Consider the following 19,996-nt stretch of genomic DNA (forward strand, 5'->3'; position numbering starts at 1 on the left):
CTGCTGTACACAGAACACAGTAAACAAAAAAAGCACCACTTGATCTTCAAGATAGTTGTGTCACAGGGCAATACCCCATACAGAGGTGGGTTACAAAGTAACTTATTCTAAATATGTAGTGACAATTGAAAATCTATGGTACACTGGGGCTTGAAATTTCTGTCAGTTGAAGAAGCAGCAGGAAGTCCAACAAGCAAGCAGTTTATTCTGCAGATTGTTCTTTTCTCTTATGCGCCACTGCTCATCCCCCACTAACAGATGACAATCTACTCTCACAGAATTCATGAAGACAACTCTTTCTCATGCTAATTGCTGCACATTTCCTGGCAACCGCGTGTACTCTCCCACGTCTTCTAATATAATATTTTCCTGACAGAATGACATATCCTTCCTTAGATTTGGGGACATGGAAGAATAAGATGGATATGATATTCTGTTGGTTACATTTATTGAACGAACAGACACGAGCACATCACTTGCCCGAGCAGATATATGTATCTTTTACCCTTGCACATCGTTTTAACTTCAACACAGAGAGCAAGAAGCAATCACATCACGGTAAAGCCGCCACAAACTTCCTTACTGCTTCCAAGAAGGAAAAGGGAGGAGAGGAAGTGTCTATACTTAAATTGTAACATACAAGCCAGTGTGAGTATTTTTTGATAAATGCAGAAATTGCTGTGTAAAAGTAAGTTTTCTGATATTTCATATTAAACTTTCCAAATTTTTGTGTAACATCTTGCTACATCAACGAAAATGTTTTCTTTGGGATTAATGTTGCCAAGAGTGAAAGCAGTTTTTTTACAAACTAGCTCTGCAAAGTAAGATATCCATATATGAATTGGTCTGTACTGGAATGGCCTATATCCAGTTCAACGGCTTTTGAACAATTAAAAAAAGTAAGAAAGAGTGTAATCCATTATAATGTGTCTTAAGTATGTGTAATACGAGCTGATGTTCAAACACTAGCCTAGAGTGGGTGACGAAACATTAATACTGGTCGGAGATCCTAAAAATTTTGACTCTGGCCCTTTCCGTATGGATAAATTCATATAATGTAAACTTGATAAAGACTGACTAAAGAATAAGAAACGTGATTTAGGAGTAAGTAAGGAGAAGGGATAAAGCAGAAGAGAAAAGTGTGTCTGTGCTGCCAGTTTGTGTGTGTGTGTGTGTGTGTGTGTGTGTGTGTGAGAGAGAGAGAGAGAGAGAGAGAGAGAGAGAGAGAGAGAGAGAGAGAGAGACTACACATTCGAAACTTAATTGTTTTAATGGTAGCATGCACTCTTCAAACAATCTTTCATCTAAATATTTAGATAAATGAATACTCCACCTAATTTTTAAAATCTCTTTCAACTCCTTTTCCTGGTATGGTGATGTAGACACAATTATCATACGGTCCAGAAGGTCAAGAGGAATTCCATGAGGTGATCGATAATTGGTGCCTCTTATCCGAGTTATGCCACGATTGGTAGCCATAATAACAACTGGAGCCATCTCATTCTCTAAAGCACGATTCAGGAATGAAAAGCACTCAATGTCTAACATATGGACCTAGTGTAGACAATGACAATATATTAGTCAATAAAGACAGGCAATCTTAAAATCGAAGCATAAACGGTGCTACAGCTAATTTCTGAGAAATTGTGGACTACATTATGTACTTAACCCTAATAATTCTGTAAACAAGCATCATGCAAGACTCAAACTAGATTATGGGCAGCACTCTCTCATAAGCAGACAGACATCTTACTCATTACAAATTCAACAGTGGACATTTCTATTGTTTCATTACAAATTTATACAGTTCAAATATACACATAAAAAAAAGTTTTGTATCATTCCTATTCCCAGAACTGCATGAGCAGCGCCTATTAGACGGCCGACAGCCAATCAGTTCCAGCCATTCCACCAGGAAGGAGGTTCACGGCTCGTGTTCTTTGTAGTTCAACCATGCCTACACGGTCAATACCGCGGTTCGACCGTGTCCGCATTGTTACTTTGTGCCAGGAAGGGCTCTCAACAAGGGAAGTGTCTAGGCATCTCGGAGTGAACCAAAGTGATGTTTGGACATGGAGGAGATACAGGAACTGTCGATGACATGCCTTGCCCAGGCTGCTCAAGGGCTACTATTGCAGTGGGTGACTTTTACCTACGGATTACGGCTCGGAGCAACCCTGACAGTAATGCCACCATGCTGAATAATACTTTTCGTGCAGCCACAGGATGTTGTGTTACGACGCAAACTGTGCACAATAGGCTGCATTATGCCTAACTTCACACCTGACGTCCATGGCGAGGTCCATCTTTGCAACCACGACACCATGGAGCGCAGTACAGATGGGCCCAACAATGCCGAATCGACCACTCTGGATTGGCATCATGTTCTCTTCACCGATGGGTATCACATATGCCTTCAACCAGACAATCGTCGGAGACATGTTTGGAGACAACCCGGTCAGGCTAAATGCCTTACCAACAACACTGTAGGTTCCGGAACCGAGGTGATGCAAAACTTTTTTTCAGGTGTGTATGAATTTCATATTTTTTCTGTAACATACTAGACACACTCTTCCAAATTTAGTTTACAAAGAGAAAAATCAAATTGGATATTAAACTTACAATACCAGGGAAATGATAAATTAGGAAAATATATGTATACAAGGATTCCCAAGTTCTACACGTAAAGTAAGCTGCACAAAGACAATTTTTGTTGCCACATGTTTCAGCGAGACAAACAAGACTATTCAACATGTAAAATCAAATGCAATTTTCAGAAAATTTTAGTGTCACCACAAAGCAATATTTTATAATTTTGAAAAGTTACATTTAATATACCTTATGTGGAGTTGCAATAGTAAATTTGGCAGTAACTGCAGTCAGAGTCTGATGAGTACAGCTGCCCTGAATCTAAACTGAACTGACTTTACAAATGTAAAAATACCCATCAAAAACACACATTCAAGTTGTATACGTGGAAAAGGAAAAACAGTTCCTGGATTTCCCAGATTTTCCGGTTAAAAATACATTTTTTCCCGATTGAAAATACATGTTTCTGTGTTAAATGACAGTATACTTTTCCTTGGAATCATAAAACTTATCAATCTTTTGAATGGTAAAGGTTTTATACACCAACGTAGAGCTTCCCAGCACTTTAGCAAACAAAACCCAGCAAATAAAACAATACGTTTTGGAAAAATCTTTGGTGCAGAAAAACATGTACATTGCATATCTTTGTATTATGAAAGTATAAATACAAATTCCAATAAACACAGCACGTTATTATCCAAAGCATTGGTATAGATATTGCGATGCGTTTTTGTCAACCAATCATAGTTCATGTCACGTGATCTCACCAACCAATCAAAGCAAATATTCAGAGTATGGGACACCTGATGTAGTCAGCCAATAGCAAAATCACAAAATAGTAGTAAGATCACACAAATAGGGAAAGTTGCACACAAATAGGGAAAGTTAATTGTTTAAACTAACACAAAGGGTGTAGCTATAAGAAAAGTTAAGCTTTCACATATAATATATGCCTTTTGTGCATGTGTTACCCTTTAAGATATATCAAACAGAAACGTGCCAGTAAAATTTCAAATAATGTCATGAATGTCTGGTCTTCTGGGCCTAAAATTTTTCTAACTTGCTGGTCCTCAAAAGTGTTAAGTTTTCAATGATATCTTGCATAAAAAAAAAAAATTACGTTGAAAGTAACACTTCTCACACCATCATTCACAATCTGTTAGGTTCATTTGAACATTTGCCAGATAGAGCCAGGAAACTACCGTTACTGCACATGCACACCTACGACCATGTGAGAAGCTTATGCTTTGTGTTTGCTATGCTCATATGCCTTTCACTGCATTTCTGTTTGGACTATGTTTAGCACTACGGCATGTTGTTCTGAGGAGACACATGGAGTTATTGCACTTAGGGCAAAAGTTGTATCAGATCCTATCCACATAAGGAACATAAAATAAGAAAGCAGTCCATGGCATAATACTCATTTTCAAACTAGTCTCTACAGCTCAAAGTACTCTCATATTACTATGTGGTAATTTTAACAGGTTTTTCTTATTCTTGCTCTGCAATACTGTTACATAGCATTTCCAATCAGGTTTACAACACACAGCACTCCATAAAGCTAGTAAGAAGGAATACAAATTCTTGCAAAAATAAAAATTGTTTGTCTCCTCCAGAACTACGAACACTTAAGTTTTTCATTACTTTTTCAAACTGTATAAAAAATTACAAGGTTATTTGTGTAGCCAAGAAAGTGTATAATTGGCAGGTTATGCCCTACTCCAGGAGTAAATATAAAGCCTTGTGGGGAGTCACAATGATAAAATCAAGGTGCGCTGCCAGTCTGTAATTTGTTGAAGGATGGCATTCTGTAAATTTAAGAGGTAAACAACACAAATTAAGAAACAATGTAAAGCCTAGAGAAGGTACCAGGCAATTGCTGAAACATGTCTTGTGATAAAAAAATATTGTCTTTCATGGAAGGCAGACACATACAACTCAGCTAAAGCTGTCAATATATTTTAAACAAAACATTTTATTCAATACCACTGATGAAATTTGCCTGCTTATTTATACTGAAGTGAAGATTTACACATGTCTGTCTGTATACAGCATTAAGAGATCTTACATTATGTCATAAAAGAAAGAGAACACCAGAGACCAGAGAACACTCCATGAGCATCGGAATTTCATAAATCTTACTCTAATGCATAATTGCACATGTGTATGTCTAGATTTACAATAAAGTAGGTACCTACCTGGCATTAAGCGTTTGAGTGAGGTTTTCAGGAAACAGCTGAAATTAGCTAACAGTGTGGAATGAACAACTTTGTTTTAAATAAATTGACTGTCTCTGCGGAAAAGATTAATGAAAGCCAAATGTCTTCAGCAAACTGGTAAAAATAACTTCCTGTTCTGTAAAGCAATTAAGGCTTGATTGCCAATAACATGGAAATAAAAACTGGAACTAATAACATGTTTTAATCTTTCATAATTATGTGAATGTATCTTAATTCACTTGATGGCTGCCAGCCACAGAAACCTGTTTTGTTTTCATTTGAAACAAGAGCTGTGAACGAAAATAGCAAAATCACGAAATATGGGTCATGTGGAAACTACCAACCACCATTCCAATTCCAATTTTTCTGCGCCTGAGTGAATCTGGCAGCTTCGTGTGCCAGGAAAGTTTTTCTGGGTATCATCTGGCTGCTTGATGCTACTCCATACTCCCAAGTAACCAGCAGGAGAAGACTGTTCATATGTGACTTCAGTTCTGTGCGCACACGAGCCTATTGGCAAGTGCTCAAATGAACCAAATTTAAACAGTTGTAATGTCATTCTCATCAAAAGCAGTTTCTTGTTACGAATTATTGCACAATCTTCATCCTTAAGTCTTTGACACATTTTGTTGTCAGCAGAGGCTACTGTGCACACAGTGTTTTGCTGTTGTAAATGGTTCATTTTCTTTGCATCCTAAGTTTTATTATGGCATTTTTTTCTCTCGTTTGTGTTTTATTGCTGCAGACAATTCTGCAGTAGCAGGCTTTGTTTCAGTTACTCTCAAGAGCAAAGGAGGATGTTTACTTTCCTGGCAGTGAACAATAATTTATTGCACAAGTCAAAACACGCTTCACACAACCATCACATTTATTTAACATTGGGGGAGCTTCTTAAGCAATTTTCATACTACATTTTGCTATGTAAATAACGAGTATAAAGTGGATAGGTTCTCACTTACAAAGAAAGAAAAGACAGAAATAGTTTCCAAAATTTGCAATGAATGAACCAGTTGAACATATATAACGAGCTTCTGCTTTAATTTGTTTCCTAGAATGGCTACCACAGTCACAACAATAAATTGTCAACACAGACATGTATAAATGCCTTCAAGAAAGCAAAAGAATATCTTTGAAAGGATCACAGCCACAGTATCTCTTGTGACGTATACATACGTAATGGCACGTCTACTGCTTGACAGAACTGTTGATTTTCAAGGTGTATGTTGCTAATCTGAAGTTGTCAGACTTCTGCCAAATCAGCACTAGGAGCTAAGAGGATGACATAGTGTCGATATTCAGTTTGCTAAATGCTGTAAGAACAGTCACCTGTAGTGGATGATGATGGATACAAAGCACAGCTGTGACTGTCAAGTAACATGGATCTAAGAGTTTGCAGATCAAAATTGGTTCACGCAGACAATAAGACACTAAATTTGAGTTAATGCTTATTCATGAAGCAAACACCACAAACAGCAGCACGGAAGAAAGAAAATTTGATGTCACAAAACTGAATGTTCCTAGGTGGCATCGGGAAAAGAATAAATTAGAGATTGCCAGATCTACACAAAAAAACTTGTGAGGGACCAAGGCACAGAAGGTTTTACAAACTGGAGCAGCAGGTGTTCAGTATGTGTATAAGAAATGCAATTAATGCTTTCAAATTACTCGAAAAATTATCCGAATGAAGGTGCCGAAGATAAACACGAATTTTCGAACTGCCCACATCACGGAATTCAAAGCAAGTACAAGCTAGCATGGGACAATGACGAAGATGGTCCAGCTCATGTTATGATTCAGAACAACACTAGTTTAGTGACATCCTGTGGCAACTGACAAAAAAAGAACTACTTGTGCATCAGCATCATGTTCTCTATCTCACATAACTCAACAACTGTTTACAGTTGACAGTGTTAAATTTTTGAGGCACCTTTCAGATACTCATATTGATAAAAATGTCTGTAAATTAGTCAGAACATGCTAAAAATAAAAATTTCTTAAGCTTTTTTTAAAAGAAGAAAAGAAAAAGAAGAAGAGGAAGGAATGTCGCTTTACATTCAATATCATTTTTGAGTCAGGAACATATGCAACAACTATAGGGACTCAAAAACTGCAACAAAATGGAGGCTCAAGATAAAGTCAGCACTGTAGTTATGAATAACTACATTTGACTAATAGCTGTTGTCTGATAAGAAGCAACTATGAAATGCTGACATATTAACACAGTATTTGAACTAAAGTACCCAGACACCTGTTAGTGGACATTAACGAGGGTGTGTCCACATTCGCATCTATGATAATTTGAATTCTTCTGGGGTCACTTACAATGAGGTATCTGAACGCCTGAGGAGGAATGGCAGCCCTTCTTCCTCCAGGGCCAAAACCAAAGAAGACAGTGATGCTGCACACAAGATGCCTGGAATGAATTCAGTTACTCAACCCAAAGGGGTTGCACTCGGTTTAGGTTGGGACTCTGGACAAGCAAGTCAATTTCCGGAATGCTATTCTCCACAAACCATTTTCTCACAGACGCTGCTTTATGACATTGTGCATTGTCGTGCTGATACGACCAAGTGTCATATCTTAACTCTACTGTACATGACATACAATGCTGTAAAATGTGTGCATACCATTCCACATTTAGTGTGATAAGGGGACCATACTCTAAACCCAAAGAAACACCCCTGTATCACAACACCATCTCCTCTATACTTCACTGTTAACACTACATGAGAGCAGATGACGTTCTCCAGTCATTCACTAAACCGAAACCATTCCACCGCATCACCACAAGGTATGCAGAGATTAGTCAGGCCAAATCCCTTTCTTCCATTGATTTTACACGATTACTTACAGCCACTTTTTGCAATGCTCGACAATCCCTCTCCGTCAGTACACGAGATCTGCCTGCACTTTGTTTAGCTGTGACTGTGCCTTCACATTTCCACGTCACAATTACGACACTAACAGCTGACTTTGGTAACTTTACAAGGGCTGAAATGTCCCTGATTAATGACATCCAATGACTAGGTCACGTTCGAAGTAACTGACCTTTCCCAGTTGACCCGCTGCTGCTGTTGCCGGCAACATAATACTCACTGCCTCTTGTGACATCTAGTGGTCATAGTCCACAGCTCAAGGTATAGTGGTTAGTGTTGCTGCCTTTACATCATGATGCCTGAGGTTTGATCCCCGAACAAGTCAGAGATGTTCTTCACTTGGGGACTGGATGTTTGTGTTCTTCTGATCATTTCATCTCATCTTCATCAATGCTCAAGTCCCCAAAGTGGAGTCAAATAGAAAGACTTGCACCAGGCAACTGAACAATCGTACAATCATTTTATTTCCACATGACACATGTCAGGATACTTTTGATCAGATAGTGTATTTTAGAGCTATAAAAACGTAGTAGAACATTGGGATCATTTCGACACTTGTCTATACGGCCATAAAAAATAATTTGTGAGAATACTCTTCGAAAGCATTCTGTCTACTGTTCCTATTATCCCAGCTTCCTCAAGCTACAGATGCAAGCAGTTCACACTGATTTTATGTACCATTAACAACAAGTACTACAAGACAAACGCCCCAAGACATGAACTCAAGAATCCATTAAATATGTTGGAACAGAACAATTAAAGACAGGAAGTATATGAAAAATGGCTTTAGTTAAAACACACATGTATGTAAAGTGTTACCTCATCAATAAATAATACACCAGGAACAATTTCTGCTTTGCCTTCTTCTCTCCATTCAGCAACTTTCATATCAATTTGTTCTCGCACTTCAAACTTTATTTCACCAGTATCACCTAAAATATGAAGAAGCCAGTGCCAATATTAGTAATTTGAATAATGTCAAAGTATACATAATATCAACAGATACCATGTGGTGCTTTTCAGAGAATAAAAAACAATGGAGATCTCTTTGTATAAGGCTACCTTAAAGAAAGTCTTATGGCAAAATAAACCACTAACCTACACCCTTAATGAGATTCTAACAAAATTTAAGCCTCAGTACCCAAGTTGCTGTCAGTCTCTCACTGTTTATCACTATTGGGGCCCAATCTAACTTGTGAAGGTTACCAACAGTCAATAGTTTCATTTTATTCCATAAATTCACAGCAAATACAGTTTAGTACATAAGTAGCATGACGTACAATTAGGGTAGGTTGGCAGCCAGACATCTAATAATGTTCCAAATATTTAAAGGGTAAATAGTTGCAAATGGCCTGAATTAACAGCATCCCAAATTGAGATACATCTTCACAACTGTATGTTTCCCCACTCAACCACACCATCAACTAGTCTGAGCAAACTGATAATGAATTGTGTCTATGTAAACATGTTAATAGTTGTTGTTTGGTTTGGGGGGGGGGGGGGAGTGGACCAAACAGGGTCATCAGTCCCATCGGAATAGGGAAGGATGTCGGCCGTGCCCTTTCAAAGGACGCATCCCAGAATTTGACTGAAGCGGTTTAGGGAAATCACGGAAAACCTAAATCAGGATGGCTGGACGCAAGTTTGAACCGTTGTCCTCCCGAATGCGAGTCCAATGTGCTAAGCACTGCATCAAAGATGTTGAACAGATGATAATTTATGACGGCAACATGTAAACTGTTCCTGTGTCTCAGATACACAATGTATGTTGCCTTTCAGTTGTAGTTCCCAAATTCTAAAGCTATTGAAAGCTAAGTAATAGAAACTGTGCAAAAAGTCCTATTTGGTGTTAAGAAATTCTTTCAACTGAAAAATGCATTAATGCCATTTATTAACAAAGAGATAGAGGGGCTGGCCAGTACTTACCTCAGCTCAGTACAGCCAATAGATACACAAAAAACAGAACCGAAAATTTACGTTCCTAGCTTTCGGAACAAATGTTCCTTCATCAGGGAGGAGAGAGGGGAAAGAAAGGGAAGAAGGGAAAGTGGATTCAGTTACTCATAACCCAGGTCATGAAGCAACAGGGAAAGGAAAACAGGGAGGGTAGCAAGGATGGAGGCATGGTTGTCAGAGGGAAGCCAAAGATATTCTACTCTAAGTACTGTGCCAGCTTCAAACCAAAGAGGATGCTTACAGAAGTAAAGAGGTATACAGTATATTTTTTCAGGTGGTGTGTGGCATGGAACTCAAGTTTGCAGCTGGCTTCTAGGATGATGTTCCTGAGTGTGTTCTCCAAGCACTCAGGAACATCATCCTAGAAGCCAGCTGCAAACTTGAGTTCCATGCCACACACCACCTGAAAAAATATACTGTATACCTCTTTACTTCTGTATGCATCCTCTTTGGTTTGAAGCTGGCACAGTACTTAGAGTAGAATATCTTTGGCTTCCCTCTGACAACCATGCCTCCATCCTTGCTACCCTCCCTGTTTTCCTTTCCCTGTTGCTTCATGACCTGGGTTATGAGTAACTGAATCCACTTTCCCTTCTTCCCTTTCTTTCCCCTCTCTCCTCCCTGATGAAGGAACATTTGTTCCGAAAGCTAGGAACGTAAATTTTCGGTTCTGTTTTTTGTGTATCTATCGGCTGTACTGAGCTAAGTACTGGCCAGCCCCTCTCTCTCTTTGTTAGTATTTGTTTCACATCTTTATATGAGATTTTCCATTAATCATTTTAATGCCATTTATGTTAGCCATTATGCCTCAACTTGGTGAGTAACTGCTTACTGCTCTAACAAAACAACTTCGTGATTGATAGTTGTCACTAACAGTGGGAGAGGAGCCAGTATTATCAGTTAGTATGGGCACACACATGTTCTCATGCAATCAATATGAATCACTCAGGGTTTGATTCTCCAAGCAATAAGTCTTGCCTTCCAAAGCTCTGAATGCATCTTAAGAATATGCAACACAGCGAGCATGTGAAGCTCGAGAAAGGGCAGTGTTCATCTGACCCCAACCCCCACTGGTCGATTCACTGAAAGTTCTATCACAAATTTATTTTAATTACAGTATGGAAGTTACATACAGTTGGTGACAAGTATGCTAAACAGAAGTCTTAATAGTCTGTGCTGCGTTCTTGTGACACACCTATTACATGTTACAAGGCACTTTAGCTTTGTTAATACATGTTTATGATATCAATTTCATTTTATGACGTGTAACTCTCAATTTTTTTGTTTTACATACAGTGGCAGTTAGTCCTTCTCAACATTCAGTCTCATAGTTATGTAGGGCAAATAGATTACAAGATCAATCACCACAGCAAAACCTCTATGCGGAAGGAACTTCCACACACCATCATAAAGCAGATCCTGACCTTATCGTTCTCAAAGCAGACGAAAGATAGATTAACTACCTGCTCGATGGCTTCTGCCTGCCATCACGTATATACAGGGTCTGCTTTAATCATCCCATTCTCGAGAAGTTTGGTGTGATCTCCACTACTTCTCAAACACACATGCCCAACCTAAAATATATTTCCTTTGTCCCTTTCTCACTGCCACCACTCACCGAACACTTACTTCCTACATGTTTTCTAAGATCCACAAGCCAAAATATCTGGAGTGTCCCACTGTGGCTGGTTACGGTGTTCCAACTGAATACCTGGCTCTCAGAAGTTTCTATTCCTTTAGCAACAAACACTCTGCCACTATTAATGACACCTCCCTCTACACCGACATCCCAAATGCACATCGTTTCGTCACTAATCAACACTAATTCTCCCAACTCCTGGCACCATAGCAGCCTACCTGGTTTCTGTGGCTAATTATAATCCCACCTATGATTTCTACTCCTTTGACACAATCACCTGCATTTGAATGTGCACAAGGGTTTTAACTAGCTCCATCCCATCCTGTAGTGACAAATATCTTTGCTACCAGTCTTCTAAAGTGGTATTTCCCTTTCCACCAAATTCCCATGCAAGAAGCAAGAATCGTGCAATTCCTCTGCCTAGGACCTTTTTTGTCCACAATCTGTCATTTCCGAAATCTCAAAAGGCATTGCATTATGAAAACAGCCATATCACACCCCACTCTGCTGCACACACTGCACAGTATTCTACATGAGTATGAACTTGCACAAACAGTCCACTCAGATGAACACAACTGCCCAACTTTGGCTAAGAGCCAACTTTGATCACCCAGCTGTGTGAAGTGCCACTCAACATGTTGTCCTCAACAAGTGCTTCACATCCAATGCCACCTGCAGAACCTCTAACCCCCTTCAGCCCCATCCAACACTTACCATCTCTTCTTGCACAATACCATCCATTCCCACAAAGCCCTGTTTTTTTGCACTTGCCCCCGTATTTCTAATGATTTAACTGTTTCAAAAGGAAAATTCGCTTTAAAATATGTATAAATTGGAAGGAGGCAGAATGGCTAACCAGAACACACACATTTCCAGGAGATGAAATTCTAAGTACTGCCAATAGATACACAAAAGTAGAAAAAAATTATCCTCGCATTATACCACCTTCCATAAATAGCATATCCATTTTATTTTGAGGGCTGATATTTGTTTATTTACTGTAGTGTACATAGCTAGATGGTACACAGCCATACAACAAGAGGACACCACCATCCAAGCACACTACATGCTACAGATCAGAAATGAGCTCCGTATACTCGCTTTCAACTCCCCAGAGAGTCCTATGATGTCATCTTAAAACTCAATGTCTCTGTGTGCCCGTATATTTGACTCTTTTGAGTCTCCCCCGTAGCCCGCTAGTCACTTGCATCTGTTGTCAAGTACAACTGAACTTGGCTCACTCAGAAAAGGAGAGTGAGTACACAAGTTCGCAAGTATAGCCGCAGACTCTCGCGATTCCCACTACACACATGATGACCATTTTGAAAAAAAATTTCCACCATTAAACTATAAATTACTATTCATTTATTACACATGATCATGATTTTGGCTTTATAGTGATTCTCAAATGCAAGTTGAAACACCACTAAATGTCCAGCCTGACTTAACGAAAGGAATAAGTTATTTACCAATATAATGACTGATCAGTTGGCTATGAATATTGTTCTGTTTATACGCAGAGTTATGTAGGTAAAACTTTTCTGAAGGCTGCTCTAAATTTATTCTAATATTTAGTGTCTATTCAGAGACTGTCTAACAATTACATTCACACACACACACACACACACACACACACACACACGAGGTGTTACCAAGTGTGGAACAATAGTAACAGAAACTATGACAAAGCTGAAGTGCAAGCTTCAAATGGTGATTAATTACTATAATAAATTACAGAAATGAATGATGAAAAGCTAGACAATTCACTGTTAGCCCATAAACACAAGCTGCTATAGCCAGGTGTGCTCTTTTGCAGCTGGGATATAACAGATACATTGCTCTATGCCAAGTTATTTTTTATGAGCCAGCACACACTTTCTTGTAGTAGAGGTGGAGCAAACAAGAATAAAGACATTTTGTTTGCATTGGACAAAATTTGTATGTTTTTTCTGAAGCACGGACAATAGCATGAAACTCATTCCAGATATCACTCATCCTCTAATGAAACAGATTTGTAATTGTATACTTGCCATCAACTAATTTTTGTCTTACACACTCACTGTCTCACAAAACACAGTTTGATTAAAGGCCATCTGACCCCTACAGTCAGTCATTTCACCTTGTCAGTAATTTACAGTAGCAAGATTGTGTACTCAACGTCCGTACTAAGCCACTACTAGCCTTACACTCCTGCATGCTTGAGTAAATGGGAACAAGTCAACGCGTATGAAGCGATTGAAGTGCCACAGTTCTCAGACTCGTCATACCAGTGAAACTACAGTGGGAACAATGGAAGCCTATTAGCACTGATGTAACAATGGCACCTTGATTTGTGAAGCACGGAACTCTAACATTAGATTAATGCTTGCTCCACGTCTGATCTCTACTATACACCAGGTGCCTCCCAGTTCCGGCCAGTCACCTCGAGATGACAGTCATATTACACAACCAAATTCTGCTTCTGCCACAAGACAGTCGATGCATCATATCCATCCAACAATACTGTTTATTATTTTTCCACTGCAGTTCATGGTGAGAGAGGGTTAAAATCCTAGGAAGAAAGTTTTCAGTTGTCCCAATCCTAGATGTCCTGACTGACAATAGTGCCTCAACTGTGACTTGTATGTGCAAGAAGTGTTTGCTGATTATAGAGATAAAGCACAAGACATCTATTTTTGGACAAATATGAGACTATAGTGGCAAGCATACCAAGCATACAGCGGTATCCTTTGCCAACCTGCCAGCTAGTTCCACAAGCTCCGTGCAGTTCGTCTACGTTCGTGTAGCCATTGCCTGCACCAGCTGCCAATGGACATGAACAATTAACATCTTAACAGCTGCTAGGTATGGAGTGATAGTGGAATGAACTGATGCCAAATGTTAATCCCAGTTAAAAACCATTATCGCGACTTAATTACAAACTGTCAGAGGCAGCAAAGACTACAAAATGTTTCAGATAGTCAGTTCTTATCAGTTATGTTAAGTATAGAACTTTAAGTGCCACACACCAAGCTATCACAAAAGTTAAGTATATACACTGTACATTCTGTGTAAATAAATCATACTTATTGTTTTTTAGTATCTGCATTGGCATGACAATACGGCTACGCTAGACTGTCAGCACTTCGGGGCCGATGGAGGACTCACAATAACTGGGGAACAGAATGCTGTGAGAACAAAACTCGCCATGCGAGTGAATCTACAGGAAGCAGAAAGTCTGAACCCTCACAGAGACATGTACAGTGATAACTTAGCATGCGGATGTTGCGGGCAGGCAGCTGTAGACTGAGCCCCCAGCAACCACACTTGGCACAAGGTGAGGTACACAGTAGTTACACTCAGCATAAGCACTGGCCCGCTTGGCTTAATGCCGCCCACAAATAAACACCTCCATCAGCAGGTCTGTCCCCTTGCTAAGTGCTGCATGTGCCCTCCATGGCAGGTTTCCACAGTACCCCACAGTGCAACAGAGGCCAGCTCATCTGCCTCCACCTCCATGTCCACTGGTGGGGATGCTCGAGGTTTACATCATGTTGTCACATTTATGTCCTAGATCCACAATGTGAAAGCTAATTGTGTGTATGTGTGTGCGAGTGTGTGTGCACTATCATCTCTATGGAAACTATAGTAGGGAGGTAGCTTCCTGTTACTGCAGATGTTTAGCTACACTAAATTTTTAATATTCAGTTACAAACCCCCAACAATTACCTAATTATTTATTATGGTAATATATCTCCATGCCTCACTTCCCCCACTCCCAAATTACCCCGCACCTATCACCTTGGATTTTCCATTTTCTTCCTTCTTCTTAATTAACTGCTCATTTGCCTTCCCATTTCTCTTTCTCTTGATTCTTTTTTCCTTCTCATTCTGTACTTCAATCATCCCTTGACTGACTGACTGTGCTTACTGGTATACTACCTTTGACATCAACTCTGTGACTTCTCCCCTTCCGTCTTCATCTCCCTTTGTACTCACAAGAGATGAGTTCCTCACAACCTGCAGTGGGAACTGCCCCTTGTGTGTAATCTTGGCTCAACGTGTACCTCTTTCCCCCATAGTAAGGAATCTACAGTTCTGCATGCACCTACTCCCACAGTAAGGAATCTACAGTTTTGAAACCTACACTTGTTATTTTTACTGGTGTGTGTGTGTGTGTGTGTGTGTGTGTGTGTGTGTGTGTGTGTGCGCGCGCGCGCGCGCGCGCGTGCTCTGTTACATCAGTAGTCAAAACTCTTCTCTAATTTCAACATGCTTCCCCCTCCCCTCACCTCCAATTCTTATAACAGATCACACGAGTTCCCAACAGAAGTGAAATCTGGTTGGTTGGTTGGTTGTTTGGGGAAGGAGACCAGACAGCGAGGTCATCGGTCTCATCGGATTAGGGAAGGACGGGGAAGGAAGTCGGCCGTGCCCTTTGGAAGGAACCATCCCGGCATTTGCCTGGAGCGATTTAGGGAAATCACGGAAAACCTAAATCAAGATGGCCGGACGCGGGATTAAGTGAAATCTGCTTCCTACTTCCATGGTACAGTTGATTTTGACTAACACCAACAGTGTAACCAACTACGTAACTAAATGTGATGCTGTCAAATCAGCTCAAGCAAATATTCACTCTTTCCCACAACTATTGTAATTAATGTTTTCTGAGAGAATGGCAGTCACAGAAGAACACACTGACCTTACATGTTTAACACTGCATATGTTTATTTACTTCTTCACAACTGGACCTACCTACATTCATCTCATTTCAAAATCTCTCTCATTCTATGAAGCACATGTACACAGAAGTTACAGCCTATGGAAAATTACGCACAGTTTACCTGAGAACAGTGCGAGGAAGCCGTGTGTGCGACTGTTTATGACATCCACTTCGTGCAAGGTCACAGTGTGGACAACCTCCTTCCGCTTCTGCAGCTCTCCCTCTGGACACTGCACAAATCTCGTCTGAGGTCCTGTGGCGTCATAGTCACGTGCCCGTGTGAAAGAGCGGCCTAGCCTGCTTATCTTACCAGTAGCTTTGTCAATGGTCACCACATCACCAGCTTGGACCTAGAATAAGAAGTCTTTGATGTACCTTAATGTCAGTCTTTAACAGCTGTAATAGTTAAGAGTTTCTGCTTAATGTCAAATGGAACTGAAGTTTACCACAACACTTAACCCATTACTGTGAAAATGTCCATGTAACAGCAGCTGTCTGGTTAGAGAACTCTTTTTCTCAGATTGGCCTGTGATGATTCAGGATGCTATCTACGAAAATGACTGTGGATGAAAGACGACCAAGGTCCTACTAGTATGGTATGCCAAAACCACAACATAATTTTTTCATGAAATACAGGATAATACTATTGGGAACATGTGGCCATATATTATTAGTATGTTCACACAAAGCACAGGCATTTTCACAATGTCTGTTCAGCTCAGATCTCCAAACTGATACAAAACTGGTTTTTATGCAATGGACACAGTAGAACCATGTTGATAACCTTGGAACAGGCTATTAATGTAAATTACTCCAAACTTAACATTGCAGCTGACCAGATATAGCTTGCTTTATTATTGGTGACATAGCTGACTTCCAAATCATGCTTATGTCAGACTGATAACTTCAATACTTCCTGTCACTAAGTCACCTAACACCTGTTTCTGTTCAGGCAGCATTCAATAGAGTAAGACAAAGAAATGATAGAAAAGTCCTTGGTGGAATACAAATAATGGAAGGACTAATGGTAACAACTCATCATATAGTGAAGCATTCAGTCACCAATATGCACATAAACTATACTGAAAAATTGCTAAGCTTCCTTCAGAGCTAAATGAACCCCACTCCCCCCTTCCATTCACACACTTCCAAATTTATATGCAGGGTGACTTTGTGATGATGTTAAAATGTTTCAGGGCTGATGGAGAAGAATAAATGTATCCATCTGGGGTAACAGTACAACAAAAAGAGTTGTTGCTACTCACCACATAGCAGAGATGCCAAGTTGCAGAAAGGCACAATGAAAAGGCTGTCAGGAAGTTACTGTTCAGCCATCAATTTGAGGTAAGGGATCCTGGTCCAGAAATGACAGAGTTGAAACTTATAAGCGAAAATCATTCTGATAACTCTTATCAGTGGACTACTACTACTACTACTACTACTACTACTACTACTGCGAGCTCTTTCCTTGGCATACTACTTCCTCTCAAAACATGGTAAACAAATAGTCTGCAGTAGAAGAGGTGCACTGACAGAGTTATCAGAATGATTTTCTGCTTGTAACATTCAAATCTGGCATTTGCAGACTGGGGTCCCTTACCTCAAATTGGTACATTTACCCTTCTCCATCATCCCTGAAAGTTCATATCATCATCACAGAATTATCTTGCATTCATAGATTGATCTCAATCAATATTTAAAATGTGCTTCCCCAAGCAACAAAAGAACAAAGTATGGCATTAATAAGACATTTAAAAAGCCTAAATTACAGAAGCGAGTAAATACTATTACAAGAAATCCTGTGCTATCTTCAGGAAAATCATTAAAACATAAAAGAAACTCTACACATCAAAATTAATTATTCAGATAATAAAATTAGATTCTTCCTAGTGACCCAGCCTAGCTTCGCATGGTTAGCACGAAGGATATGTCTGATGCTACAATTTTATTTATGGGCTGCTGTGTAGAGTAATGATTAAAATCAGAGAACAATGTTGGGTAACCTCCAAATTCTGGTAATGGTCCTATTTGGATAGAAAGTGGAACAAAATTTGTTGCATTTAGCTTCCAGAAGAAGCCCTTAAAAGATTACTGTTTATGTTTTAACTGTAGACCATCAGATATTTTCTATGTATTCAAAATATTTCTTTACCTTCTACATCAATAAGCTCTTCAGGATTAGGTGTCGAGATCAACATATTATATTTTGATGCCACAATTGCCAGGGTTCTATGCAACTGACCAAGTAAAAGACACTGCATGCTTAGTTCAGTTCCAGCAAAGTTCAAAGTGTCTGACCATGTGTTTATTAACTGTCGTACCAAAGGCGATTTTAATGCGTAGCTGGAGCCATTTGAACTGGGAAGGTAAGTCCAAGTATCATTGGTACTCATGTTATCAAAACAGTTATTCCAGTTCTACAGCCAGTTACAATTGTACACCTGACCAAAATATTTTTGAGATTGGCTACTCATTGTCTTGTTCCATTGCAAAATTGGTGTGTGTCTGAATTCCTCAATAAAATAATAAGTACATCTACTTTTAATAAAAATTTATGTGGTGGAGTTAAAAGTGGAATTGGCTGGATGTTTAAAGGAACCAAACTACTAGATCATCAAACCCTTCACCCTCGAACAGACAGGTCTATCTGACTGTAGAGCAGATAGACCCTACTGTGCAAAACCCAGAGGAAGGAAACCTCAAGGTCTACCACTGCCAGAGAAGCTGAGCTAAGGGACAAAAGAAGACAGGGGGACAGAGGAAGAAAGGCAAGAAAGCTGCCCCATCTAGGGAGCAGCTGGAAGTCCCTGAAAGCAGCCTCCACCACTTACCAGAGGTACTCTATTCCGAGTTGCTTTGGAAAGACTACAAGCACAGACAGGGCGAGAGAAGTGCAGAGAGACAAAAGACGAACAAGTCTAACAGACTACATGAGAGGGGGAGAAGAAGAGTAAAACAGCAGATAGGGAGATGACTGGGCTGGACCACCACATCCAGACAACTGCAGTTTGGTCTGGGCAGAGGAGTCAACAGTGTGTACTGCCAGCCTATCAATGGGCCAATAAGGTTCAGTGGTCCTCCCTTGAAGAGAGTGGTAAAAGCCCGCTTCACAAATAAAATGTAAAACTAAGTCAGCTGCTGGGGCATCGTCTCTTAACACCAGGGACAGCAAGTCGGGGAAATTTAAGAGTCCACCACAGGACGGCTAGGTTGGGACAATCCAGCAAAATGTGGATCACTGTCAAACAGGCTCCACAATGCAGTGGGGTAAGTCCTCACTATGGAGCAGATGACCAAGAGTCAGCCAAGTATTGCCAATGCAAAGCCGGCATGGAGGTCCACCTCAGATTCGTAGGCTCCTTTATCACTCACAGTTTGTTCGGTAAAGTCAGAGTGAGCCATTCCGTATTCCAGACACCTAAAACCTGAGAGTGTAATACTGATTGGAGGCTTGTATCAGGAATACCAATCTCAAGAGTCAGTTTACTGGTAGCCTGTTTGCCCAGACTCTAAGCAAGTTCCTTCCGCAGGATCCTGATGTGGTCCACAATCCAGATCAAGGTCACTGAGTGGCCACACTGTTGAAGGATGTACAGGGAATCCTGCATAGCAGCAATTTCCACGGGATGGCGAGGGTAGCACTGGTCGAGAGCTGGCAAACTGCTCAAGGAGTCGCTGCAGATGAGGAAGAACCCACCAATGCAGGAATGGATCCGCTCATGAGCCGGAGAGATGGCTACCAACTCTGCAGTGAAAACACTACAGCCATCCACCAAGGAGAGCAGTTTAGTATGTCTTGCATGAGTATAAGCAAAGCATACACGACCAGTAACAATTGAGCCACAGTGTAGACGACTTCTGAACCCTGGGATGCACCGAGGATGGAGAAAAATTGGTAGCAGAGGGCCCTTGGATGAACTGAGTCTTCTGGACCGCGTGATACGTCAAGACAAAGCTGCTGCAGAAGAACAATGCAATCTGCACACCAGCTGGTGTTACTAAGGCAATGAAGTGT

The 19,996-nt window shown here is 40.2% G+C and overlaps 1 protein-coding gene across 1 annotated transcript in view; it reads right to left on the reverse strand.

Annotated features, from left to right (window-relative positions):
• LOC126203506 (ruvB-like 2) overlaps window positions 1–19,996 on the reverse strand; it is a 111,704-nt gene that overhangs the window by 27,055 nt on the left and 64,653 nt on the right. Inside the window, exons 6-8 of the mRNA XM_049937832.1 lie at window positions 16,103–16,331; window positions 8,504–8,616; window positions 1,334–1,554 (exon numbers count right to left, since the gene is read on the reverse strand). Coding sequence (XP_049793789.1) covers window positions 1,334–1,554; window positions 8,504–8,616; window positions 16,103–16,331 — 563 coding nt within the window. The remainder of the gene's footprint in view (window positions 1–1,333; window positions 1,555–8,503; window positions 8,617–16,102; window positions 16,332–19,996) is intronic.

The sequence above is a fragment of the Schistocerca nitens genome, chromosome 9 (genome assembly GCF_023898315.1).
Source record: "Schistocerca nitens isolate TAMUIC-IGC-003100 chromosome 9, iqSchNite1.1, whole genome shotgun sequence".
NCBI lineage: Eukaryota > Metazoa > Arthropoda > Insecta > Orthoptera > Acrididae > Schistocerca > Schistocerca nitens.